General features: G+C 42.7%; 2 protein-coding genes across 2 annotated transcripts; both read left to right on the forward strand.

Moving 5' to 3' along the window:
• The first annotated feature begins 1,658 nt into the window (after positions 1-1,658).
• On the forward strand, positions 1,659-27,348 carry gpx1a (glutathione peroxidase 1a). The gene is made up of 2 exons (XM_080424339.1): positions 1,659-1,949; positions 26,957-27,348. Exons 1-2 carry the CDS (start codon positions 1,725-1,727, stop codon positions 27,317-27,319), a joined length of 588 nt encoding a protein of 195 aa, XP_080280465.1. The 5' UTR covers positions 1,659-1,724; the 3' UTR covers positions 27,320-27,348.
• Positions 2,086-22,380, forward strand: LOC308082530 (uncharacterized protein). The gene is made up of 3 exons (XM_080424338.1): positions 2,086-2,271; positions 20,954-21,401; positions 21,667-22,380. Exons 1-3 carry the CDS (start codon positions 2,161-2,163, stop codon positions 22,164-22,166), a joined length of 1,059 nt encoding a protein of 352 aa, XP_080280464.1. The 5' UTR covers positions 2,086-2,160; the 3' UTR covers positions 22,167-22,380.
• Positions 27,349-27,444: the final 96 nt, after the last annotated feature.

Genomic DNA, 27,444 nt, shown 5'->3' on the forward strand with positions numbered 1-27,444 from the left:
TACTATTTACTTTTTAGATTTAGATTTGTATTACTAAATACATATTAACCACTTAAGCTCTATATCTACAAGCTCACAACGCGTTGCGGTGCAACGTGTTGAGAGCTTCTAGATTTGCTATTTTCAAAAGATTTGTATACATTTTGAAACATTCTGCATAATGAGCACTTTTACTTTTGGTACTTTAAGTATATTTTGATGCCAATACCTTTGTACTTGTACTAAGTAAATTCTGAATACCAGACTTTTACTTGCAACGGAGTACTTCTACATTGTGGTATTGATACTTTTTTTTAAAAATAAGTAAAAGTACTTCTTCCACCACTGCAAAAATCTGAAAATGGTGTTGGGTATCACATAGGTCTATGGTCTACATGGGGTATCATGTGTGGTGGCTCAAATAGTATGGCATCATCGCCATCTAGTGGATCAAAATTGTTCTACATCAAAAACACATGGTTCTATTTGTGCGCACGCGCGCGCATGTGTGTGTGTGTGTGTGTGTGTGTGTGTGTGTGTGTGTGTGTGTGTGTGTGTGTGTGTGTGTGTGTGTGTGTGTGTGTGTGTGTGTGTGTGTGTGTGTGTGTGTGTGTGTGCGTGCGCGCGTAAAGGCGAGAGAGCAGGATAAAAGTTTGATAAAAGCAGTGGTGGAAGAAGGAGCTATCCTGCAGAGAAAGTATTAAAGTATGAAAGTATTAAAGCTGCAAAATAATTGTTGTGGAGTAAAAAGTGCAATATATGCCACTCAGATGGAGTAGAAGTAGGCCGTTTTTTAAAGTACAACCCTTCCACCCCCAGAAGGGTCTACTGAAATTACTTAGTTACTGTATGTATAATGACATCAAAGGCTAAAGGTCAACTTTACTTATCTTGAAGGACTGCTCAGTGCTCTAAACGGTCACCAGAGATTTCGACCCAGGACAACTCGCCCAACCGCGAATTCGAGTCAGTTCCATTAGCCTCCATTAGCTTTGTAATTGTTTGGTAAATAAAAACACCAACACAATAATGGTTTGGTAAATCAATGTACATATTATTATTATTATGTCTCTGTCTCTCTCTCTCTGTCTCTCTCTCTCGCGGTCCGGGTCGAAATGTCAGGTCCAAGCGGGTCGAGAGCGGGTCGAATGGTCCGGGTCGAATCGTCCTGGGTCGAAATCTCTGGTGACCCTCTAAACTGGCTCAACCAGTGGTGTAAAGTAACTAAGTACATTTACTCAAGTACTGTACTTAAGTACAGTTTGTAGGTATTTATTTTTACTTTATTGGAGTATTTCCAATTTTCAGTACTTTTACTATCTACTCCACTACATGTCAGAGGCAAATGTTGTACTTTTACTCCACTACAATGTTTTGAAAATGTAGTTACTAGTTACTTTGTAGATTTTGATCATTATTACAAAACATACAGTAACCACAATTAATGCCCTATTTCGGCCATTTGAAAATAGCCGATCTACAAGCTCACAATGCTCGTGATGCATTGTGAACATTCTTTTACTTGTAATAGAGTATTTCTACATTACAGTATTGATACTTTTACTTAAATACAACATTTGACTTGAATACTTTTCCACCACTGCTTGTAGGCCCGCCTACTGTCTGTTAGTTTCCTTGTGGGTTGGTCTTAACAACCGTTTACAGATAACAAACAGACAGATAACTAAACTCATACACACCGGGTCCTTGGTCGTCTATTTCCAGTTGTTGGACTCAATCACAACATGGCTGCAAATATGAAAAGGTTCTACGATCTGACCGCTAAACTCATTTCTGGAGAAACCCTTTCGTTGTCGGCTCTACAGGGAAAGGTTGTGCTCATAGAGAACGTAGCCTCCCTCTGAGGAACAACAACCAGGGATTACTCCCAGATGAACGACCTCCATGCGCGCTACGCCGCGCACGGACTGGTTGTCCTGGGGGTTCCCTGCAATCAGTTTGGACATCAGGCTGGTTGCACCAGAAGAACGTAAAGTCTACCCTAAGTTAGGGAGTAAAGTCCTTACTAGAGGCTTAGTAACTACTTGTTAGTTTGTAACTAGTGAGTTACTAAATTATGTTGCACCACGTCTGTTTATGGCGTAACTTAACTAGTAGTGTGTAGACTGTCCTTAAAATAATGTATAGTCGCATACAATGAGGTCATAACTCCCGGATCCAATGAAGACGAGCGGTTTCTACACTAAGGAAGTAAAACTCGTATCGTCTCTTGTCAACAACAAAGAAAGAACGGAGCGTCCCACCATCGCCAAATCTTCTTCAAAAGCAGCGGTATGTACCATTGATTAACTGACGTTGAATTATAACACTTATGATAACGTTTTATACCGCAGCATTAAATTAAAACATGTATTTGAACCACTCGGCAGTCTGCACCACTAGGCTATGTGTATCTGCGTAAAATGGACTGAGTCTCAGTGTGCAAATAGCTTCCATGGACATAGCCCTGCTTAACCTCTCCCTCCGTTGTGTTTCCACTTTACATGTTCCTTTCTGCACATCGTATCCAAAAAGTAAAGCATTTCCGCCATTCTCTCAGATGTTTTAAGTTTTGACGCACCATAAAAGCTTTCCAAGAGGACCGAGGCAAATTAAATACTTTCTTTAACTGTTGGAAAGCTTTTACGGTGCGTTAAAACTTAAAACATATGAGATAATGGCGGAAATGCTTTACCTTTTGGATACGATGTGCAGAAAGGGGTAAGAAACATGTAAAGTGGAAAATGTGCGACAATGTCCTGCTCAAACGGCAGAGATAAACGAGGAGCAGTGTTCAGTCAGCAAATATAACGGAGCAAATATAAGACTTCCGGTGGACGATCTCTTCAGAATAAGAGTACCCTCTAGAGTAAAAAGAAACCATTGAAAACCATTGAAAAACGGTTCATTTGCACATTAAAACTATAAATTAAGCATTTAAACGAAGCTATATATCACATATTATGTTTCTGTGTAACAAAAACGGATTTAAAACATTAATTATTTATCTAAATTGATAGATGCTGTTCAAAGGAGTGCATAGCCTATACAAATTGGACACTGGACAGGAGACGGTGCTTAGTGCCGGAACTTCTGAGGTATGCACACGTTCGGGGAGACCCCCTCTACACAGCCACACTCTCCGCTAAGCGGCACTAAGGTGTAAAAAAAAGTGGCGGGCCGTCCAGTGAGGTCAAGGGTCAGAAAAGGGCCCTTTTCAGTGCATAGCCTATACAAATTGGACACTGGACAGGAGACGGTGCTTAGTGCCGGAACTTCTGAGGTACGCACACGTTCGGGGAGACCCCCTCTACACAGCCACACTCTCCGCTAAGCGGCACTAAGGTGTAAAAAAAAGTGGCGGGCCGTCCAGTGAGGTCAAGGGTCAGAAAAGGGCCCTTTTCAGTGCATAGCCTATACAAATTGGACACTGGACAGGAGACGGTGCTTAGTGCCGGAACTTCTGAGGTACGCACGCGTTCGGGGAGACCCCCTCTACACAGCCACACTCTCCGCTAAGCGGCACTAAGGTGTAAAAAAAAGTGGCGGGCCGTCCAGTGAGGTCAAGGGTCAGAAAAGGGCCCTTTTCAGTGCATAGCCTATACAAATTGGACACTGGACAGGAGACGGTGCTTAGTGCCGGAACTTCTGAGGTACGCACGCGTTCGGGGAGACCCCCTCTACACAGCCACACTCTCCGCTAAGCGGCACTAAGGTGTAAAAAAAAGTGGCGGGCCGTCCAGTGAGGTCAAGGGTCAGAAAAGGGCCCTTTTCAGTGCATAGCCTATACAAATTGGACACTGGACAGGAGACGGTGCTTAGTGCCGGAACTTCTGAGGTACGCACGCGTTCGGGGAGACCCCCTCTACACAGCCACACTCTCCGCTAAGCGGCACTAAGGTGTAAAAAAAAGTGGCGGGCCGTCCAGTGAGGTCAAGGGTCAGAAAAGGGCCCTTTTCAGTGCATAGCCTATACAAATTGGACACTGGACAGGAGACGGTGCTTAGTGCCGGAACTTCTGAGGTACGCACGCGTTCGGGGAGACCCCCTCTACACAGCCACACTCTCCGCTAAGCGGCACTAAGGTGTAAAAAAAAGTGGCGGGCCGTCCAGTGAGGTCAAGGGTCAGAAAAGGGCCCTTTTCAGTGCATAGCCTATACAAATTGGACACTGGACAGGAGACGGTGCTTAGTGCCGGAACTTCTGAGGTACGCACGCGTTCGGGGAGACCCCCTCTACACAGCCACACTCTCCACTAAGCGGCACTAAGGTGTAAAAAAAAGTGGCGGGCCGTCCAGTGAGGTCAAGGGTCAGAAAAGGGCCCTTTTCAGTGCATAGCCTATACAAATTGGACACTGGACAGGAGACGGTGCTTAGTGCCGGAACTTCTGAGGTACGCACGCGTTCGGGGAGACCCCCTCTACACAGCCACACTCTCCGCTAAGCGGCACTAAGGTGTAAAAAAAAGTGGCGGGCCGTCCAGTGAGGTCAAGGGTCAGAAAAGGGCCCTTTTCAGTGCATAGCCTATACAAATTGGACACTGGACAGGAGACGGTGCTTAGTGCCGGAACTTCTGAGGTACGCACGCGTTCGGGGAGACCCCCTCTACACAGCCACACTCTCCGCTAAGCGGCACTAAGGTGTAAAAAAAAGTGGCGGGCCGTCCAGTGAGGTCAAGGGTCAGAAAAGGGCCCTTTTCAGTGCATAGCCTATACAAATTGGACACTGGACAGGAGACGGTGCTTAGTGCCGGAACTTCTGAGGTACGCACGCGTTCGGGGAGACCCCCTCTACACAGCCACACTCTCCGCTAAGCGGCACTAAGGTGTAAAAAAAAGTGGCGGGCCGTCCAGTGAGGTCAAGGGTCAGAAAAGGGCCCTTTTCAGTGCATAGCCTATACAAATTGGACACTGGACAGGAGACGGTGCTTAGTGCCGGAACTTCTGAGGTACGCACGCGTTCGGGGAGACCCCCTCTACACAGCCACACTCTCCGCTAAGCGGCACTAAGGTGTAGAAAAAAGTGGCGGGCCGTCCAGTGAGGTCAGGGGTCAGAAAAGGGCCCTTTTCAGACAATAGTGTATACAAGTGGCCATACCCTAACCCAATAGTGTATACAAGTGGCCACACAACCCCACACCATAAAAGAATACAGACAGGCTTTGAAAGTTTAAAAAAAGACCTTTTAATTACTCTTTACTAATAAAACAGTGTACAATTTATCAAAAACAGAATATATATAAATACATTTTCCAATATTTGTTTTTAAACATTGCCAATTGTCTTAAGGTGGACTGAGAGGCTACTTTAGTAGTTTAGTAGTCACAGATTTGATCAATTTACTATATGTGTGTGTGTTAATAACAGCAAACATTATTCAAACACAATCATCATGCAAAACTGTAAAAATGTGGAAGTTCTAGGAAGTGCAAACCACACTCAAAAGTATAAAATGGTACTGCGTGCAACGTACCTAAGTGCAAAGATCACTCAAATGTATAATAAACGGGTACAACATGCAATGTACCAACGTGCAAACATCACTCAAATGTATAAAAAAGTATAACATGCAATATACTGAAGTGCAAACATCACTCAAAAGTGCAACACAGCAAACTTAAAGTGCAAACATTGTACACACACACACACACACAAATTGATCAATAGATAGATGTACGTATATAAAGCAGAACCAACTCAGTCCAAACATTGCATAGTCCTGTGCTCTAATGTTTGTTTTTAGATGATCACAGTAAGCACAAAGACAAAAGAAAAAAAGAAGAAAACATTTGATTAAATCAAAACCTAAAGGAAAAAAAGGAAGACCAAAATGACGTTCCCTCCTGGTGTCTTGGGAACATGTCAGTTCTGGTCCCTCGCATCCTCCATTTGTGACGTTCTCCTACAACAGACACAACAGAGCCTTTTAGGTAGTTTGTCCAAGATACAGTAAATCACAGTACATGCTTTAACTTTGTACTCAGATAAATATATTTTTGCCTGACAACTCATGCATAACACAATCTCGCTTTTCACGGTGGCTTTTGAAAGTGTTGAGGCTCACATCAAACAGAACAGCTTTGGAAAACAAACAAGTGAAAATACCACAGCTGCTGCCGTCAGTTTGTTCTATGAAATTGGGACAACTGTGATAACACTCATATCTAAATGTAATACCCATACCTCTACCATACAATGCAAAGTACTGTAATGCTAAGTACCTTTGCAGTGGAAAAAATGCCTTAACCAGGTCTTGCTCATGCACACGTAGTGAATCCATTATCACAACATCTAATACTATAACATCACCATTCACTGTCTTTTTGGTGAAATCTACCGCGATGGCTCCCCAATGGGACTTATTTGCGTTGACGGGCAATATCACCAACTCGTAGTTCCACCAATTGCGTGATGCTCGTGGTACATCTGGGAGGACACTGATGTCATCACACCAAAAACTCTGTAACTGTTGGCTTACAAAAGTGCTGGGACAAATAAATGCATTTTTTTTTCTTTCAACACTCGAAAGCAAGAGCTTATGGTACTCATCGATCATCTTATCACTCAGCCACTCGTTATTCTCCACAGCTGCCGTTGGAATGGATCTCCCTTTTCTAGCCCTTGTCTGCTTGTGTTGTTTGCATCTGTCTGTGCATTTATGTTTTTGTTCGACCTGCTGAAAGTTGATTAGTTTCACACTATTAGTTTTCTCGTATGACACGACAAAGCAACTAGCTGTGGTCAGTATTTTTAGCATCAGCTCAAAGGTATAGCCTGCTGTGTCATTGGATGCTTTTGTCATGATATGCCATTGCTGGTCTTTACACGTGTACAATGACACATATGGTGACTTGTCAAAAAATGCACAAATGCTGGACACAGCATAATCATTTTGGTGGTACAGACAGGAGAGAGTGAACGTTTTGGGAATTTCTGCACCAGATCTTAGCAGGAGAAGTAAAGTCTGTGGGCTGTGAATTACTTGATAGGTTGATAAGCTTAAGTCCTGCTTACATGTTTCACATTGGTCAAGTTGAGCAGAACATATTTTGGCAACTGTGTCCAAGATGCCTTTTTGTGACACTTCAAGTGGCTGCACTATGAGTTCTGATATGTTCTTTCTAGATGGTACGGCCTGGTCACCACATTGAGTACAAATATAGCGACCAAGACTTTTAAGGCAAAGCAGGTCATTTCCAAGGAAAGGAGCCCCAAGTGTGTCATTCACAAAGCTGTTTAATATGTGGTACACGTCTGTCATAGAAAATTGCCGAGACACTAATGACACCACCTGAGTGTTGGCAAGTTTCTCAAGCGCTCTTTTAAACAATGCTGGGGACTGCGCTGCTGCTGCTGCTGCTGCAAGCCGTGTGTGACATTTTTGGAAAGCAGATGTCTGTTTTAGAAATGTTAGTATTGGTAATGGTATGGCTTCACACATATTGTGATTTGGTCTTTCATTGCAAAAAAACACATCCACACCATGGCCAATATCTTCCAAATTGTCCTCTATTGTGATAACAGCATTAAGTGATGCATCATTACATTTCACATAGAAATAAATGTACCCATGTGGTTTTGCCAATTGCAATGCATTTGCTGGTTGAAGGATGTTTATATTTGTATCATCTGCTCTAATTACAACATTGTCATAAAGCAAATGTGCCCAGAAGTGTCCGGCTTTGGCCACTGAGCCTACATGACAAATGATTGAGCCCAACTTATACTTAATTTTACTGCTGTCACGAATGGGAATTTCGATTATATCAGATGGGACTACAGGCGTGTGGAGCACCGTCCCACCATTATCAACACGGGACACAGAAAGAGTAATGACATCAGGAGCATCAATCCAACATATTTGTCTCTTCATTTCTGAACCACATGCTGTACATCTCTGTTGACCTTCACCTTCCATGATTGTGTGTTCGAAAAGAGAATTGAGGGACTCACATTTCTGTGTCAGCGGTAATGCAAAAACAGTAGGCGCGCATGAAATGCTTTCAACTTTCGATGCACATTTTTTACAGATGTCTGTATGTTTTGCCATAGCAGTTGTTTGGACACTACAATCATGCAACCAGATTAATAATTTGTGTATCAAATCTAGTGGGTCATTGTGCATTGACAAGGACAACGCTGGGATGCTCTTGACTAATTCTTGAGTGACACCATGGATTGTTTTAGCATCAAATGTGTGCCCTGGATTTTGAAAAAACGCTTGGATGAGAGCTGCTAAATTCCCTGGCATTGATGACATCGCAACCATATAAGTAGGTGTCAACTGTTTCAATTTATCTTGTACTACTTGCAGATGCAGTATCGATTGTAGGGTTGCATTTAGCCAACAATTACTCTCATTATTTGCAAACCTGCATATACTTTTGCATATTTCCTCATTTGTGCCTCTGTTTTGTGCCTTTGTTTTGTCTGGCACACTTGCTGAGCTGTCATTTTGTAAGAAAATCTTTGAATTTGCTTGTGGCTTATTTTGATAAGAGCGTCTCAGCTGTGGCGGCAGAGTTCTCTTTTTGTTCCACTCTTCTACAGGTGGTGGGTGTGGACGCTGTGATGCCTGTGATATCCTGTAGCCTACTTTGGCAATGAAATCTATGGCTGACTGCTTGTATAGTGAGCGTATGCGCTGTATACATTCGTCAATTCTGTGTTTCTCATTTCGTAAAAGCAACACTTTTGTGTTTTTGAACATGGCCTCACTAATAGCTGTGCTTTTCTTACCATGGTTTATTTGTGCAGCATAGGCTCCAGAGAATCGCTGCAAATCACCTGAGAGTAGATCTGACCATATTGGAATAGTTGGGAGGAAGTTTGAGAACAGTTTGTTTAAAATAGTTTCTCCATGGTTTTGATTTTCACCTGTGTCATTGCTGGTTTTAATTGTATTATTGGCTGTAGCCCTTAGTTGTTCAAAATAGTCTTTGAAGGGAGATGTACCTTCACAAACATCAGCAGTCAAGTCAAATATATCATCAACCGCAGTGTCATATGAATTGTCTTGTCGATCATGCTCTTTATCAATAATTCCTGCAATTCCTGGCAGCTTCTGTGTTTCATCCTCAATGCGGCCAAGACTAGCTGCCACCTCGCTGGAGTTCCTTTTGCTACCAAGTACAATACAAGCAGCAGATACTATATTACCTGCTTGTTATTACTGTATTTAAACAGTAATTAAATATACAAATATTTGCTTGTAGATCGGCTATTTTCAAATTGCCAAAGTTTAAATAGGGCTGAAGTGGTCTTGTATAAATATAAAAATCTTTTGCTTGTAGATCGGCTATTTTCAAATTTCCAAAGTTTAAATAGGGCTGAAGTGGTCTTGTAATTATAATCAAAAATATACAAAGTAACAAGTAACTAGTATAATATCTGCCTCTGAAATGTAGTGGAGTAGTACTTAGTTACTTTCCACCACTGTATACGTGTATTTTTCAAAATGCATAGTACAGTAATTGATTACATGTACTTAGTTACTTTCCACCACTGTATAAATGTCTTTTTCGAAATGCATGTATGTCTTTCATAAAACATTAAATGCGATGCTCTTACTTTGAAGGCAACCGGAAACCTTATATTTGCTAGCTCAGAAACCGGATGTGTTATATTTGCTACCGGAACGGAGCTTAAACGAGGAACCTCATCTCATCTGTGTTCCGTGAGCAGAAATAACGGAGCAGAAATAAGACTTCCGGTTGACGATCTCTTCAGAATAAGAGTACCCTCTAGAGTAAAAAGAAACCATTGAAAACCATTGAAAAACGGTTCATTTGCACATTAAAACTATAAATTAAGCATTTAAACGAAGCTATATAACACATATTATGTTACTGTGTAACAAAAACGGATTTAAAACATTAATAATTTATCTAAATGGATAAATGCTGTTCAAAGGAGTGCATAGCCTATACAAATTGGACACTGGACAGGAGACGGAGCTTATTGCCGGAACTTCTGAGGTACGCACGCGTTCGGGGAGACCCCCTCTACACCGCCACACTCTCCGCTAAGCGGCACTAAGGTGTAGAAAACAGTGGCGGGCTGTCCAGTGAGGTCAAGGGTCAGAAAAGGGCCTTTTTCAGTGCATAGCCTATACAAATTGGACACTGGACAGGAGACGGAGCTTAGTGCCGGAACTTGCAAGGTACGCACGCGTACGGGGAGACCCCCTCTACACCGCCACACTCTCCGCTAAGCGGCACAGGTGTATTTTGAAAAGTGGCGGGCCGTCCAGTGAGGTCAGGGGTCAGAAAAGGGCCTTTTTCAGTGCATAGCCTATACAAATTGGACACTGGACAGGAGACGGAGCTTAGTGCCGGAACTTCTGAGGTACGCACGCGTTCGGGGAGACCCCCTCTACACCGCCACACTCTCCGCTAAGCGGCACAGGTGTATTTTGAAAAGTGGCGGGCCGTCCAGTGAGGTCAAGGGTCAGAAAAGGGCCTTTTTCAGTGCATAGCCTATACAAATTGGACACTGGACAGGAGACGGAGCTTAGTGCCGGAACTTGCAAGGTACGCACGCGTTCGGGGAGACCCCCTCTACACCGCCACACTCTCCGCTAAGCGGCACAGGTGTATTTTGAAAAGTGGCGGGCCGTCCAGTGAGGTCAGGGGTCAGAAAAGGGCCTTTTTCAGTGCATAGCCTATACAAATTGGACACTGGACAGGAGACGGAGCTTAGTGCCGGAACTTCTGAGGTACGCACGTGTTCGGGGAGACCCCCTCTACACCGCCACACTCTCCGCTAAGCGGCACAGGTGTATTTTGAAAAGTGGCGGGCCGTCCAGTGAGGTCAAGGGTCAGAAAAGGGCCTTTTTCAGTGCATAGCCTATACAAATTGGACACTGGACAGGAGACGGAGCTTAGTGCCGGAACTTGCAAGGTACGCACGCGTACGGGGAGACCCCCTCTACACCGCCACACTCTCCGCTAAGCGGCACAGGTGTATTTTGAAAAGTGGCGGGCCGTCCAGTGAGGTCAGGGGTCAGAAAAGGGCCTTTTTCAGTGCATAGCCTATACAAATTGGACACTGGACAGGAGACGGAGCTTAGTGCCGGAACTTCTGAGGTACGCACGCGTTCGGGGAGACCCCCTCTACACCGCCACACTCTCCGCTAAGCGGCACAGGTGTATTTTGAAAAGTGGCGGGCCGTCCAGTGAGGTCAAGGGTCAGAAAAGGGCCTTTTTCAGTGCATAGCCTATACAAATTGGACACTGGACAGGAGACGGAGCTTAGTGCCGGAACTTGCAAGGTACGCACGCGTTCGGGGAGACCCCCTCTACACCGCCACACTCTCCGCTAAGCGGCACAGGTGTATTTTGAAAAGTGGCGGGCCGTCCAGTGAGGTCAGGGGTCAGAAAAGGGCCTTTTTCAGTGCATAGCCTATACAAATTGGACACTGGACAGGAGACGGAGCTTAGTGCCGGAACTTCTGAGGTACGCACGTGTTCGGGGAGACCCCCTCTACACCGCCACACTCTCCGCTAAGCGGCACAGGTGTATTTTGAAAAGTGGCGGGCCGTCCAGTGAGGTCAAGGGTCAGAAAAGGGCCTTTTTCAGTGCATAGCCTATACAAATTGGACACTGGACAGGAGACGGAGCTTAGTGCCGGAACTTGCAAGGTACGCACGCGTACGGGGAGACCCCCTCTACACCGCCACACTCTCCGCTAAGCGGCACAGGTGTATTTTGAAAAGTGGCGGGCCGTCCAGTGAGGTCAAGGGTCAGAAAAGGGCCTTTTTCAGTGCATAGCCTATACAAATTGGACACTGGACAGGAGACGGAGCTTAGTGCCGGAACTTGCAAGGTACGCACGCATTCGGGGAGACCCCCTCTACACCGCCACACTCTCCGCTAAGCGGCACAGGTGTATTTTGAAAAGTGGCGGGCCGTCCAGTGAGGTCAGGGGTCAGAAAAGGGCCTTTTTCAGTGCATAGCCTATACAAATTGGACACTGGACAGGAGACGGAGCTTAGTGCCGGAACTTGCAAGGTACGCACGCGTACGGGGAGACCCCCTCTACACCGCCACACTCTCCGCTAAGCGGCACAGGTGTATTTTGAAAAGTGGCGGGCCGTCCAGTGAGGTCAAGGGTCAGAAAAGGGCCTTTTTCAGTGCATAGCCTATACAAATTGGACACTGGACAGGAGACGGAGCTTAGTGCCGGAACTTGCAAGGTACGCACGCGTTCGGGGAGACCCCCTCTACACCGCCACACTCTCCGCTAAGCGGCACAGGTGTATTTTGAAAAGTGGCGGGCCGTCCAGTGAGGTCAGGGGTCAGAAAAGGGCCTTTTTCAGTGCATAGCCTATACAAATTGGACACTGGACAGGAGACGGAGCTTAGTGCCGGAACTTGCAAGGTACGCACGCGTACGGGGAGACCCCCTCTACACCGCCACACTCTCCGCTAAGCGGCACTAAGGTGTAGAAAAAAGTGGCGGGCCGTCCAGTGAGGTCAGGGGTCAGAAACGCAAACGCGGTCATTGGACGCAACCCCACACAACCCCACACAACCACACACAATAAAAGAATACAGACAAGGCTTTGAAAGTTTAAAAAAAGACCTTTTAATTACTCTTTACTAATAAAACAGTGTACAAATTATCAAAAAAATAAATAAATAAAGTTTCCAATATTTGTTTTTAAACATTGCCAATTGTCTTAAGGTGGACTGAGAGGCTACTTTAGTAGTTTAGTAGTCACAGATTTGATCAATTTACTTTATGTGTGTGTGTGTGTGTTAATAACAGCACTCATTATTCAAACACAAATCATGCAAAACTGTAAAAATGTGGAAGTTCTAGGAAGTGCAAACCACACTCAAAAGTATAAAATGGTACTGCGTGCAACGTACCTAAATGCAAACATCACTGTTGGAACTGCGTACCCCACACAATTTTTTTAAATGTCTATTTATAAATAAATAATAAACGGGTACAACATGCAATGTACCACGGTGCAAAGATCACTCAAATGTATTATAAACGGGTACAACGTGCAATGTACTCAAAAGTGCAACACAGCAAACATAAAGTGCAAACATTTTACACACACACACACACACACACACACACACACACCACAAATTTATCAAAAGATAGATGTACGTATATAAAGCAAAACCAGCTCAGTCCAAACATTGCATAGTCTTGTGCTCTAACGTTTGTTTTTTGATGATCACAGTAAGCACAAAGACTAAAAAATTAAATAAAATAAAATTAGATTAAATCAAAACCTAAAGGAAAAAAAAGCAAGACCAAAATGAAATTCCCTCCTGGTGTCTTGGGAAGATGTCAGTTCGGGTCCTTTGCATTCCTCCATTGGCAATGTTCTCCTGCAACATAGACACAACAGAACCTTTTAGGTAGTTTGTCCAAGGTAAGGTAAATCATCACAGTACATGCTTAAACTTTGTACTCAGAGAATTAACTTTCCGCCTGACAACTCATACATAACACAATCTCGCTTTTCACGCTGGCTTTTGAAAGTGTTGAGGCTCACATCAAACAGAATAGCTTTGGAAAACAAACAAGTGAAAATACCACAGCTGCTGCCGTCTTCTTGTGCTATGAAATTGGGACAACTGTGATAACACTCATATCTAAATGTGATACTCATACCTCTGCCATACAATGCAAAGTACTGTAAGGCTAAGTACTTTTGCAGTGGAAAAAATACCTTAACCAGGTCTTGCTCATACACACGTAGTGAATCCATTATCACAACATCTAATGCTATAACATCACCCTTCACTGTCTTTTTTGAGAAATCTACCGCGATGGCTCCCCAATGGGACTTATTTGCGTTGACAGGCAATATCACCAACTCATAATTCCACCAATTGCCTGATGCTCGTGGTACATCTGGCAGGACACTGATGTCATCACACCAAGTACTCTGTAACTGTTGGCTGACAAAAGTGCTGGGACAAATATACGCTTTTTTTTCAACACCAGAAAGCAAGAGCTGATGGTACTCATCGATCGTCTTATCACTCAGCCACCCGTTATTCTTCACAGTTGGCTTTGAAATGGGTCTCACTTTTCTATCCCTTGTCTGCTTGGGTTGTTTGCATCTGGCTGTGCATTTATGTTTTAGTTTGACCTGCGGAAAGTTGATTAGTTTCACACTATTCGTTTTTTCGTATGACACGACAAAGAAACTAGCTGTGGTCAGTATTTTTTGCATCAGCTCAAAGGTATAGCCTGCTGTGTCATTGGATGCATTTGTCATGATATGCCATTGCTGGTCTTTACAGGTGTATAATGACACATATGGTGACTTATCAAAAAATGCACAAATACTGGACACAGCATAATCATTTTGGTGGTACAGACAGGAGAGAGTGAACGTTTTTGGAATTTCTGCACCAGATCTTAGCAGGAGAAGTAAAGACTGTGGGCTGTGAATTACTTTATAGGTTGATAAGCTTAAGTCCTGCTTACATGTTTTACATTGGTCAAGTTGAGCAGGAAATGTTTTTGCAACTGCATCCAAGATGCCTTTTTGTGACACTTCAAGTGGCTGCACTATGAGTTGTGACTTGTTCTTTCTAGATGGTACGGCCTGGTCACCACATTGAGTACAAATATAGCGACCAAGACTTTTAAGGCAAAGCAGGTCATTTCCAAGGAAAGGAGCCCCAAGTGTGTCATCCACAAAGCTGTCTAATATGTGGCACACGTCTGTCATAGAAAATTGCCGAGACACTAATGACACCACCTGAGTGTTGGCAACATTGAGTTTCTCAAGCGCTTTGTTAAACAATGCTGGGGACTGCGCTGCTGCTGCTGCTGCTGCTGCTGCTCATGCTGCTGCTGCAAGCCGTGTGTGACATTTTTGGAAAGCAGATGTCTGTTTTAGAAATGTTAGTATTGGTAATGGTATGGCTTCAAACATATTGTGATTTGGTCTTTCATTGCAAAAAAACACATCCACACCATGGCCAATATCTTCCAAATTGTCCTCTATTGTGATGCCAGCATTAAGTGATGCATCATTACATTTCACATAGAAATAAATGTACCCATGTGGTTTTGCCAATTGCAATGCATTTGCTGGTTGAAGGATGTTTATATTTGTATCATCTGCTCTAATTACAACATTGTCATAAAGCAAATGTGCCCAGAAGTGTCCGGCTTTGGCCACTGAGCCTACATGACAAATGATCGAGCCCAACTTATACTTAATTTTACTGCTGTCACGAATGGGAATTTCGATTATATCAGATGGGACTACAGGCGTGTGGAGCACCGTCCCACCATTATCAACACGGGACACAGAAAGAGTAATGACATCAGGAGCATCAATCCAACATATTTGTCTCTTCATTGCTGAACCACATGCTGTACATCTCTGTTGACCTTCACCTTCCATGATTGTGTGTTCGAAAAGAGAATTGAGGGACTCACATTTCTGTGTCAGCGGTAATGCAAAAACAGTAGGCGCGCATGAAATGCTTTCAACTTTCGATGCACATTTTTTTCAGATGTCTGTATGTTTTGCCATAGCAGTTGTTTGGACACTACAATCATGCAACCAGATTAATAATTTGTGTATCAAATCTAGTGGGTCATTGTGCATTGACAAGGACAACGCTGGGATGCTCTTGACTAATTCTTGAGTGACACCATGGATTGTTTTAGCATGAAATGTGTGCCCTGGATTTTGAAAAAATATATCATCAACCGCAGTGTCATATGAATTGTCTTTTCGATCATGCTCTTTATCAATAATTCCTGCAATTCCTGGCAGCTTCTGTGTTTCATACTTAATGCGGCCAATACTAGCTTCCACCTCGCTGGAGTTCCTTTTGCTACCAAGTACAATACAAGCAGCAGATACTATATTACCTGCTTGTTTCAGTGTTTTGGCATTAACTAAAGCGCTGAAGATGAACATAGCCAATTTAAACCTATAATCTCTATTAAAGTACTGTTGTTTGCAAATGTGACTTGCCTGTTTCATCAGATGACTCTTACATGCTCGTATGGTACAAAAACATGGCTTGTATGTTTTTCTGATGGTAGCAATAGAAAAGTTGTGATTAGCAAAACGTATTATACAGTAAGGATTTGATTCCTTCAGCTTTCTGGCAAATAACTCTTGCCATTCATACCTCTTAAAAGTCTTACTTCCTTTGGCTCTGTAGGAGTGAAAAAGTTCCTATTCGGAAGCCTGCAAAGTAAAGCTAGTAGGTTCAAGGGCACAGTGTTTGAAGGGTCCTAGTGTTGCACCAGGTCCCATGACACTCTGAACAGTACTTTCATCTAGAGTCTGCATTTGTATGTCATCCTCTTCAAGACTATTCAATTTACACTCACGTCCTATGTTAGGCTGACCCACCACAGATTGATTGCCAGACTGATCAAGCTGTTCATCTACAGGGCACTCATGAAGTGCATAGGACTGTTCTATTTCCACAAACGGCTCTTGTAGGGCCGAAACATAGTCTACAGGGCTTTCATGAAGTGCAGGGGAGTGATCTGTTTCACGTTCCACAAAAGGCTGTTCAACTACAGGGCTGTCTTGCACTACCAACTTTTCCTCCTCTCCATGGTGCACAAATGGCTTAGGCTGCACCTGAACACGGCAATTTCTTTCTGTATATAGAATCCCCTGTGTCAATGCCTCATGATTGCAAGTGGTGGATAAACAGGCATAAGTGAGAGTATCAAAGTCTCGACTCGGTGAAACTCCCACACAGTCCATATGATACCAGCCTCCACAGAGATTACATTCAAGCATAGCTTTTGCTGGGTCATTTGTTTTTTCACAAATGCAATAGACAGTTTTTTTTTGTTTGTTTTTTGGCCTCACCCACTCATCACCTAGTGTATGTTTGGCATTTCTTTTGCCCACATGCATTTTCATGGGTGTAGCAGATGTATTAGCTTGTAGAACCTCTGCAGCTATCTTGTCAGCTTTATCTGAATATGCACTAATATGTTTCTTCTCTGTGGTCAAGGTATCACCACTATCTGGACATCCACTATTGTCATCCATATCCTGGATGTTCCCAATATCAACTGAACAAGCAAGAGTATTTTGGTCTCCCTCATCAAACAGATTAATAAGGCCTTTCACATCACCTCTATTTGCTTGCCAAATTTGACGGAGACGTTTAACAGAAAGCATCTCTCTTTTTTGTGAACTAATTGGCCAACCAAGTTCTATTGCAACATCTCTCCAGAAGCTGACATTGTCTCTGTCTGTGTGTTGTTTTTGCATTGCGTGTATTGCTTTAGCAATGGGAAGATAATTCGTATCGTCTTTCTGTCTATTTTTGTGTTTCAAAGCAAAGTCTTTGCTGCCACCACATAATTTCAACTTGTTATTATCTGTACGATTTGTGACTTTAAGCCCAGCTCCAAAAGCTTTGCACCGTGGTACATTGCATGTTGTACCCGTTTATTATACATTTGAGTGATGTTTGCATTTAGGTACGTTGCACGCAGTACCATTTTATACTTTTGAGTGTGGTTTGCACTTCCTAGAACTTCCACATTTTTACAGTTTTGCATGATTTGTGTTTGAATAATGAGTGCTGTTATTAACACACACACACACACACATAAAGTAAATTGATCAAATCTGTGACTACTAAACTACTAAAGTAGCCTCTCAGTCCACCTTAAGACAATTGGCAATGTTTAAAAACAAATATTGGAAACTTTATTTATTTATTTTTTTGATAATTTGTACACTGTTTTATTAGTAAAGAGTAATTAAAAGGTCTTTTTTTTAAACTTTCAAAGCCTTGTCTGTATTCTTTTATTGTGTGTGGTTGTGTGGGGTTGTGTGGGGTTGCGTCCAATGACCGCGTTTGCGTTTCTGACCCCTGACCTCACTGGACGGCCCGCCACTTTTTTCTACACCTTAGTGCCGCTTAGCGGAGAGTGTGGCGGTGTAGAGGGGGTCTCCCCGAACGCGTGCGTACCTTGCAAGTTCCGGCACTAAGCTCCGTCTCCTGTCCAGTGTCCAATTTGTATAGGCTATGCACTGAAAAAGGCCCTTTTCTGACCCCTGACCTCACTGGACGGCCCGCCACTTTTCAAAATACACCTGTGCCGCTTAGCGGAGAGTGTGGCGGTGTAGAGGGGGTCTCCCCGAACGCGTGCGTACCTTGCAAGTTCCGGCACTAAGCTCCGTCTCCTGTCCAGTGTCCAATTTGTATAGGCTATGCACTGAAAAAGGCCCTTTTCTGACCCTTGACCTCACTGGACGGCCCGCCACTTTTCAAAATACACCTGTGCCGCTTAGCGGAGAGTGTGGCGGTGTAGAGGGGGTCTCCCCGAACGCGTGCGTACCTCAGAAGTTCCGGCACTAAGCTCCGTCTCCTGTCCAGTGTCCAATTTGTATAGGCTATGCACTGAAAAAGGCCCTTTTCTGACCCCTGACCTCACTGGACGGCCCGCCACTTTTCAAAATACACCTGTGCCGCTTAGTGGAGAGTGTGGCGGTGTAGAGGGGGTCTCCCCGAACGCGTGCGTACCTTGCAAGTTCCGGCACTAAGCTCCGTCTCCTGTCCAGTGTCCAATTTGTATAGGCTATGCACTGAAAAAGGCCCTTTTCTGACCCTTGACCTCACTGGACGGCCCGCCACTTTTCAAAATACACCTGTGCCGCTTAGCGGAGAGTGTGGCGGTGTAGAGGGGGTCTCCCCGAACACGTGCGTACCGCAGAAGTTCCGGCACTAAGCTCCGTCTCCTGTCCAGTGTCCAATTTGTATAGGCTATGCACTGAAAAAGGCCCTTTTCTGACCCCTGACCTCACTGGACGGCCCGCCACTTTTCAAAATACACCTGTGCCGCTTAGCGGAGAGTGTGGCGGTGTAGAGGGTGTCTCCCCGAACGCGTGCGTACCTTGCAAGTTCCGGCACTAAGCTCCGTCTCCTGTCCAGTGTCCAATTTGTATAGGCTATGCACTGAAAAAGGCCCTTTTCTGACCCCTGACCTCACTGGACGGCCCGCCACTTTTCAAAATACACCTGTGCCGCTTAGCGGAGAGTGTGGCGGTGTAGAGGGGGTCTCCCCGAACGCGTGCGTACCTCAGAAGTTCCGGCACTAAGCTCCGTCTCCTGTCCAGTGTCCAATTTGTATAGGCTATGCACTGAAAAAGGCCCTTTTCTGACCCCTGACCTCACTGGACGGCCCGCCACTTTTCAAAATACACCTGTGCCGCTTAGCGGAGAGTGTGGCGGTGTAGAGGGGGTCTCCCCGAACGCGTGCGTACCTTGCAAGTTCCGGCACTAAGCACCGTCTCCTGTCCAGTGTCCAATTTGTATAGGCTATGCACTGAAAAAGGCCCTTTTCTGACCCCTGACCTCACTGGACGGCCCGCCACTTTTGTCTACACCTTAGTGCCGCTTAGCGGAGAGTGTGGCGGTGTAGAGGGGGTCTCCCCGAACGCGTGCGTACCTCGGAAGTTCCGGCACTAAGCACCGTCTCCTGTCCAGTGTCCAATTTGTATAGGCTATGCACTGAAAAAGGCCCTTTTCTGACCCCTGACCTCACTGGACGGCCCGCCACTTTTGTCTACACCTTAGTGCCGCTTAGCGGAGAGTGTGGCGGTGTAGAGGGGGTCTCCCCGAACGCGTGCGTACCTCGGAAGTTCCGGCACTAAGCACCGTAATTATGTAATTCTAGGCATCTGCTTTAAAATCAGGGTTGGACTGATAACTTAATTATTACCTAACTACAGCAGAATGAAAGGAGAGACATTTAGCAGGGAAAAACGAAAGCAATAATATAAGGTTTTCAGGTTACACTTTACACTTGCAGGACAAACATTAATTAGAGAATGCATGCTTAACCATTCAAAGTGTTTCTAACCTAAATGCAGTGGTTTTCAAACCTTTGAATAAATTCCTGTTACAAATGGCCCATATTTAGGTGTGAAGTGCACATTTGATGGGGGTCAATAGCCTCAATCTGGAACAACCTGGCACTTAGAAGTGATCTAAGCCAATTAAAAAGACATACTGTACATCATAAATGTATTTTTTATATGCAATTGTGTCCTTTTTTTAAACTTGCCACTTGGAAGTGTTTTAGTATGAGCCATTTAAAAGGCATACATCATAATGTATTTTTAAAATAGATTTGTGTCTTTTAAAAAATATAAAAAAATGTAGATCTTATTTTGAAGGCAACCGGAAGCCTTATTTCTGCTAGCTCGAAAACCGGAAGTCCAATTTCTGCTCACGGAACGGAGCTCCTCATCTCGGAGCGGAGGGAGAGGTTCCGTCGGAGCTACCATGGACATACATGCGTATGTGCGCGCGCTCGCACACACACACACACACACACACACACACACACACACACACACACACACACACACACACACACACACACACACACACACACACACACAGGGCGTTCCACAAGTGGAAGTGTGGTGAGGACATTAATTGCGTTATTTTAAAGACCCTTTTAAATGTTGAATTAGGTAATAGGCATACCTTTTATAGCAGGGGTCTTCAACAGGGGGTCCGGGACCCCTAGGGGGTCCTCAGAGCTACTATAGTGGGTCCACCAAATCTTTGTGATAAGATTTTTTATTTTATTTTTTTACATTAACACTTGAACCCTAGCATCCCTATTCTGTGGAGAACATTAGCTGAAAATAACAAGCTCTTGTGAGCTTGTAGATCTGCTATTTTCGGCAAAGAGGTTTGGTGGTGGTGGGGGTGGGCCCAAATCAAGTATTGAAGTGGTTAAATGTTTGAAATGAACGAAAAAACATTAATTTACACAATGAAATCTCTGAAAAAGTTTAATCTGCAATAATTCTATACACTATGTAGGGGGGGTCCCTGCTTCATCACTCTCTCTGCTAAGGGGTCCTTGGGCTGAATAACGTTGAAGACCCCTGTTTTATAGAATTGAAGTACTTTGCTGGGTGTATTGAATCTAATCTAATCTAATAAACTTCTCATTTTCTCATCAGACCAAGATGGAAGAGAAAGAGAAGCGCAACAGAAAAAAGAACTTCAGTCATGATGAGATCATTATACTGCTCGAGGGTTACAAGGAGAACCAATCTGTTATAGAAAGCAAATTTAACTCAACTGTTACAAATAGGAAAAAAAACGATGCATGGAACAAGATAGTAGATGCAGTAAATGCAAAGGGATATGAACAACGAGAGTTAAGAGAGATAAGAAAAAAATGGAGCGACCTCAAAACCCAAGCAATTGAAGACTATCCCAGGACAAAAACCTTCCCCACTGGTGGTGGTCCAAAACCGGAGCCAGGGCCATATTCCTCTATAATTATTGACATCATAGGAGAAGATTCTGCTTCTGTAATTGGGATTTCAGGAGGAGGCGTAGAAAGTGGGGAAAAGGCTGCTGCAACACCTAAACGGTCCAAACACACAGCTCCACCAACTGAAGGTAAACAGTTCATGACATGAAAGATAAAAGATCCAATTGAAATGTTATATTTAAATGAGCATTTTGTTACTAAAACTCCTTATAACCAAAACCCCAAAAGTTGACTATACCCCTACCCAGGGTAGAACAAAATGTGACATTGTTTTTTTCATATCTTTAAGATGTCCCCTTCATGAAATGGATTGTCACACTCTGCAGATAAACTAACTGGTTCCAACATATTATGCTAATGCATTTTTTTATTCTTTTTTTTCTCTCCTCTTAGTTGCAACGGTTCCTGAAAGCCAGCAGAGTCTGCAGGCCACAGATGGGTTCTTAACTCCAGAAACAGCAATTGGGCTGTTTAGTTTGATCACTGGTGAAGAAATCCTAGAGGATTTCTCAGTCATTCCAAGTGTTTCTGATGCCACCCCAAGTACCTCTGTTGCCACCCAAAGTACCTCTTTTGTGACCCCAACTACCTCTGGTGTCATCCCAAGTGCCCCTGTTGTCACCCAAATGAGTACCTCTGTAAAAGGACAGCAAAAGAAAGCAGAAGACAGCAAAAGAAAGCAGAAGCGACAAAGTGAGGATACTGAAAATGTAGATGACTTGCGTCGCAAGCTTTTAAAGTTAGAATGCAGGAAGATAGAAGAAGAAACTTTGAAAATAGCAGCAGAGAGAGAAAAGCTGGCTTTAGAAAAAAGGAAACTAAACCTTGAAATCCTAAAATTACAAGAGGAGCTCAAGCCTCGTGGTTACTCTTTCTCTGAAGTTGAATTGTAACCTTGCCTACAGTACACACTGAACTAACCTTTATGTTCAGTGAGTGATGTCACTCAATTTGCTTAATCTTTATGTTCAGTGAGTGATGTCACTCAATTTGCTTAATTGGCTGTATGCCAGCACAATGAATTAATTCTTCATTGTTGGGATCAATAACAGTAGGCCTATACTAGGCCCAATTTGTTACAATGCAGTGAGACTACTGTCATTATTAATTCACTGACTAAGTTATACTTTTACATTTACATTTATCGTTTAGAAGATCTTATTTATTTATCAGATGTTGCTATTTATTGCAAAGAATGTTTAACATATTTACAGGTATGATGATTGTACATTGTTTGTATTTAGATATATGTACAGTATATTGATCATATTAAATGATGTATACATTTGTGAATTATTGACATCAATATGAATATATTTTACTGACCAAATGTTCTTTAAATCTCATTGCCCTTAAAATGTTTGGGATGAAGTATTTTTCTTTTAAATTCAGTCTTAACAAATCATTTGGAACAGATAACTTTAAACAGAGTTGTAAATATAAGGGATAGATCACATGGGAGACATGAAAGATGTCTTTACACCACTCTGGTGCATTGTCCAATAACCCAAAACGAGGAGGCTTGCACTAAGAAATAAAAGTCAATTGTTTGCCATCCCTCAGGAAAGGTGACAGACATTTTATCTATCCAGTGATACTGATGGAGGTTGGAGTTATAGATGCGTTTACATGAAATTATTCTGGGTAATATATTGCCTAACTATAGCACCCTCTTGCATGCGAGCATCAAAATCAGGTTCATCTTGTGGGACTTCATCATCAACATCCTCTTCATCGTCATCAAGAGGCATCTTCCACAACCTTGCCATGTTGTGCAGCACAATGCATGCAGCAGCCACAACTGCTGCTCTGTCAGGATCCATTGCAATCCCTATGGTAAAATACAGTGGTGGAAAGTAACTAAGTACATTTACTATGGTACAATTTTTTGGTACTTTTACTTTACTAAAGTATGTCCAATTTGGCAATTTTCAATACTTTATACTTCTACTCCACTACATCTCAGAGACAAATATTGCACTTTTACTCCACTACAATTATTTGAAAACTTTATTTACTAGTTACTTTGCAGATATAAATTATTACATTATAAAACATATATTAACCACTTTAGCCCTATTTTATACCTAGGCTATTTGATAGCCAAGGACGCGTTGTGAGCTTGTAGATCGGCTATTTTCAAAAAAAAAAATACCTTTACTTTTGGTACTTTAAGTACATTTTAATACCAATACTTTTGTACTTTTACTCAAGTACATTTTTAATTCCGGACTTTTACTTGTAACGGAGTACTTTGTTGGTTTTGATTATTATTAAAAAAAACATACATTAACCACTTCAGCCCTATTTAAACTTTGGCTATTTGAAAATAGCCGATCTACAAGCTCACAATGCGTTAAGAGGCAACGTGTTGTGAGCTTGTAGATCATACATTCTGCATAATGTGTACTTTCTACTTTTGGTACTTAAAGACAAGTACATTTTAATGCCAATACTTTGGTACTTTTATTGAAGTATTTTGAATCCCGAACTTTTACTTATATATATATATTCTATATTACAGTATTGATACTTTTACTTAAAGGGATACTTCACTTTCACATAAAATAAACATTAAAAATATATATATAAAAAAAAATGAAAGAAGTTATGGCAAAATAAAGGCCCCCTCACACATTAGTAGGACACTGTAATGCGTGAGGGGGCCATGAATTTTCCATTACTTTTTTCATTTATTTTTAATATATTTTTTAAATGTTTCCCCGACCCGAAAGTGAAGTATCCCTTTAAGTAAAACATTTGAGTACCTTTTCCACCACTGGTAAAATAGCTAAGGGTTAGTCTAGAGAAGTAGAGCCTATTGCTACTGCTGACAAAAATAATTTCATATTGGTCTGAATTAATAATTGTGTGGACAAATATATACTTTATGAATTGATTTGCTCTATAAATGATACCATATGCCATATTGGTCAGAATTATTCATTTTGTGGACAAATATATGATCTATGACTTGATTTGCTATATAGGCTATATAAGATGCCTACCCTTGTGCAAGCACGTCCATCTCTTCTTCAATACTCCTATACTCCTCTCAACTGCAGACCTAGTGCTGCAGAGGGCATAGTTGTATTTCTCCTCTGCCCTGTTGGATGGGTTCAAGTAAGGTGTCATGAGCCACTTTCTCAGTGGGTAGCCGGAGTCCCCCAGTAGCATCCCTGAAAACTGTCCAGCCTCAAATTCTTCCCATATGCTGGACCGTTTTAGGATAAAGCTGTCGTGCTTTGACCCGGGCCACTTCAGCACACAGTTTGTGAACATGAGATCAGCGTCACAAACCACTTGTACATTGATGGAATGGAAACCTTTTCGGTTCACATATGTGTTCTCATCCACTGTTGGAGGATTTATTTTGACGTGGGTCCCATCTATGCATCCAAGCACGTCTGGAAAGCCTGCCATAGCATGGAACTTCTGTCTGGTGTCATTTTGTTTTTTGTTGTCCACTGACATGTACACAAAATTATTGATGCGCGTGCACAGGGCCAGCGCAACCCTGCGCACTGCCCTGCACACGGTAGACTTGTGTATTCGAAATGCATCACCGACTAAATTTTGCATGGCCCCCGTTGCGAAGTAACGCAGGGCAACGCATACTTGGAGACTCGGGGAAAGCGCACCATTCAAGTCGCTGTTGTGCTGTAGGTCTGCCGCTAGCATGTCCGTTATTTTCATAATGCCATCTCTCTTAAAACGGAGTCTGGCATAGATGTCAACATCATCAAAAATGTCCAGTGGATGTAATCTGTCTCGCAAAATGCGTTGGCGAGGATGGGGTCGTTCGTTGTAGTCAATTAATTCGTCGATAAAATCAATACGATCTGCCATGTTGATAGTTACTCCTAGGACTTAGTGCTGCCTAAAGGTGGTGTAAATATTTAGTTATTACTTAGAGATACGTTATAACTAATTTGTGTGGTGCAACAGCTTACATTTTAGTAATGTGTAAGTCTTGACTTAAAAGACATTTAAGCTATAACTAGGCTAAGTTTGAACTTAGTATGAGATGGTGCAACCACCTCCAGGTATGTATCCTACCAGTAGGCTACATTATGTTTTACTTAGCAGTGGTGGGGAAAGTACTCACATCTTTTTTTAATTAAGTAAAAGTACCAATACGGCTAGCCTTAGACCAAGACTATCGTCGTAGATGTATTTTATCGAGTCTGACTTTTACTTTCATATCTGTCTTGGCGACCACCTCCCCCAGTTGGCCCTGGAATGTCACCAGTAAAGCCTGTATTTCTCCAAACATGTCCAAATGCAAAATATAAGGTGCTTACCCGCTTGCTCCAAATGTTAACTAGGTGCCCGGAGTATTTGTGCATATATTATGTATATATATTAGTCCATATTTTGGTCGAACGCCATTTCCCCCCTCGTTTACTTGATGTTTACATTGTGTGTAATTCCGGCTTTCACCGGATGCGCTCCATATTGGGGCCTTCCGACAGATTCGGCCACAGACGGGATTAAAACACTTCTTTATTGAAAAATATGGACTAATACATTGCACATATACTCCAGACATCTAGTTAACATATGGAGCAAGTGGGTAAGCACCTTATATTTTGCATTTGCACATGTTTGGAGAAATACGGGCTTTACTTGAGACTCTCGTAGATAGACTCTCGTAGATAGATATACATTTCAAAATCGACCAAATACATCTACGATAGTCTTGATCTAAGGCTACAATACTGCAATGTAGAAATACTCCGTTACAAGTAAAAGTCCGGAATTCAAAATTAGAAAGTACTCGTTGTGCAGATTATGCAAAAATACAGAAAATTGAAAATACTCCAGTAAAGTAAAAGAAATACCTAAAAATTGTACTTAAGTACAGTACTTGAGTAAATGTACTTAGTTACTTTACACCTCTGCTTAGTTACTAGCCTAAGTTTAGCAAACGCGCTTAGATTTTGGTTTTCTTTTGAATCAAGGAGCCTGGCTGAAAACAAAGACGTTCTGGCTGCCTAACTATAGCACTACCTGGCCATAAGGGGGTGCTAATCTACAATGAAAACCCTGGCCCTTTGTAATACTGGCATTTAGGTTTTGAGATTTTACAGGTTTAGACCTATATTAAAAAAAACAAAACAAGGACCCCTAGTTTGATTTGCATTATACCACAGACCCCCCCCCCCCCTTTGATACAAATGTTTTCTTCTCTGGGACCCCACAATCTTTACTGTTAAATCATCAGTGTTATTTTAACTCTGACAGACCCACACAGATCCATTTGGACACTGCTCTGTAAAATCTCAAAGCCTAAATGCAGTGGTGTAAAGTAACTAAGTACATTTACTCAAGTACTGTATTGAGTACTTTTACTGTATTTGAGTACTTTTACTTTACTGGAGTATTTCCAATTGTCTATACTTTTACTTCTACTCCACTACATCTCAGAGGCAAATATTGTACTTTTACTCCACTACAATTATTTGAAAACTTTAGTTACTAGTTACTTTGCAGATATAAATTATTACATTATAAAGCATACATTAACCACTTAAGTAAAACATATGAATACTTTTCCACCACTGCCTAAATGTCAGTTTTAAAATCTATAGATCAGCTAAACATAAGCATATTAGTAGGATTTAATGTGTGGATAAATTCAGTCTGTTTGCAATAAACTGTCTCTGCTCTTTGTGAACAGGAAAATTGCAAGAGTGACGAAATACTCCGGTCCCTGAAGTATGTCCGTCCGGGCAATGGTTTTGAGCCAAAGTTCCAGCTCCTCGACAAAGTGGACGTGAATGGAAAAGACACCCACCCCCTGTTTGTCTATTTGAAAGAGAAGCTGCCGTTCCCCAGTGATGACTCCATGGCTCTCATGGGGGACCCCAAATACATCATGTGGAGCCCGGTCCGGAGGAGTGACATCTCCTGGAACTTTGAGAAGTTCCTGGTCGGTCCGGACGGGGAACCCTACAAGCGCTACAGCCGGAAGTTCCTCACCAGTGACATCGAGGCGGATATTAAAGAGCTCCTTAAGAGGGTCCAAATGACACAGCTGTAAAATATCAGGATTAATAGGTGCCTAGACCAGTGGTTCTCAAACGTTTTGGAGTCAAAGACCGCCCAAATTGATACATACAGTATTTGGCCACGGACCCCCATCTGAAAATATTTTGAGCCAGAGAT

The sequence above is a fragment of the Gymnoscopelus braueri genome, assembly GCF_963280865.1.
Source record: "Gymnoscopelus braueri genome assembly, chromosome: 3".
Taxonomy (NCBI): domain Eukaryota; kingdom Metazoa; phylum Chordata; class Actinopteri; order Myctophiformes; family Myctophidae; genus Gymnoscopelus; species Gymnoscopelus braueri.

What these genes read in the sequence shown, in the direction of transcription:
- LOC308082530 (XM_080424338.1), top strand. Translation starts at nt 2,161, where the DNA reads ATGAAGACGAGCGGTTTCTACACTAAGGAAGTAAAACTCGTATCGTCT. An exon ending in AATCTTCTTCAAAAGCAGCG is followed by an intron (nt 2,272 to 20,953) that starts GTATGTACCATT and finishes TTTTCTCATCAG; the next exon opens with ACCAAGATGGAAGAGAAAGA. An exon ending in CACAGCTCCACCAACTGAAG is followed by an intron (nt 21,402 to 21,666) that starts GTAAACAGTTCA and finishes CTCTCCTCTTAG; the next exon opens with TTGCAACGGTTCCTGAAAGC.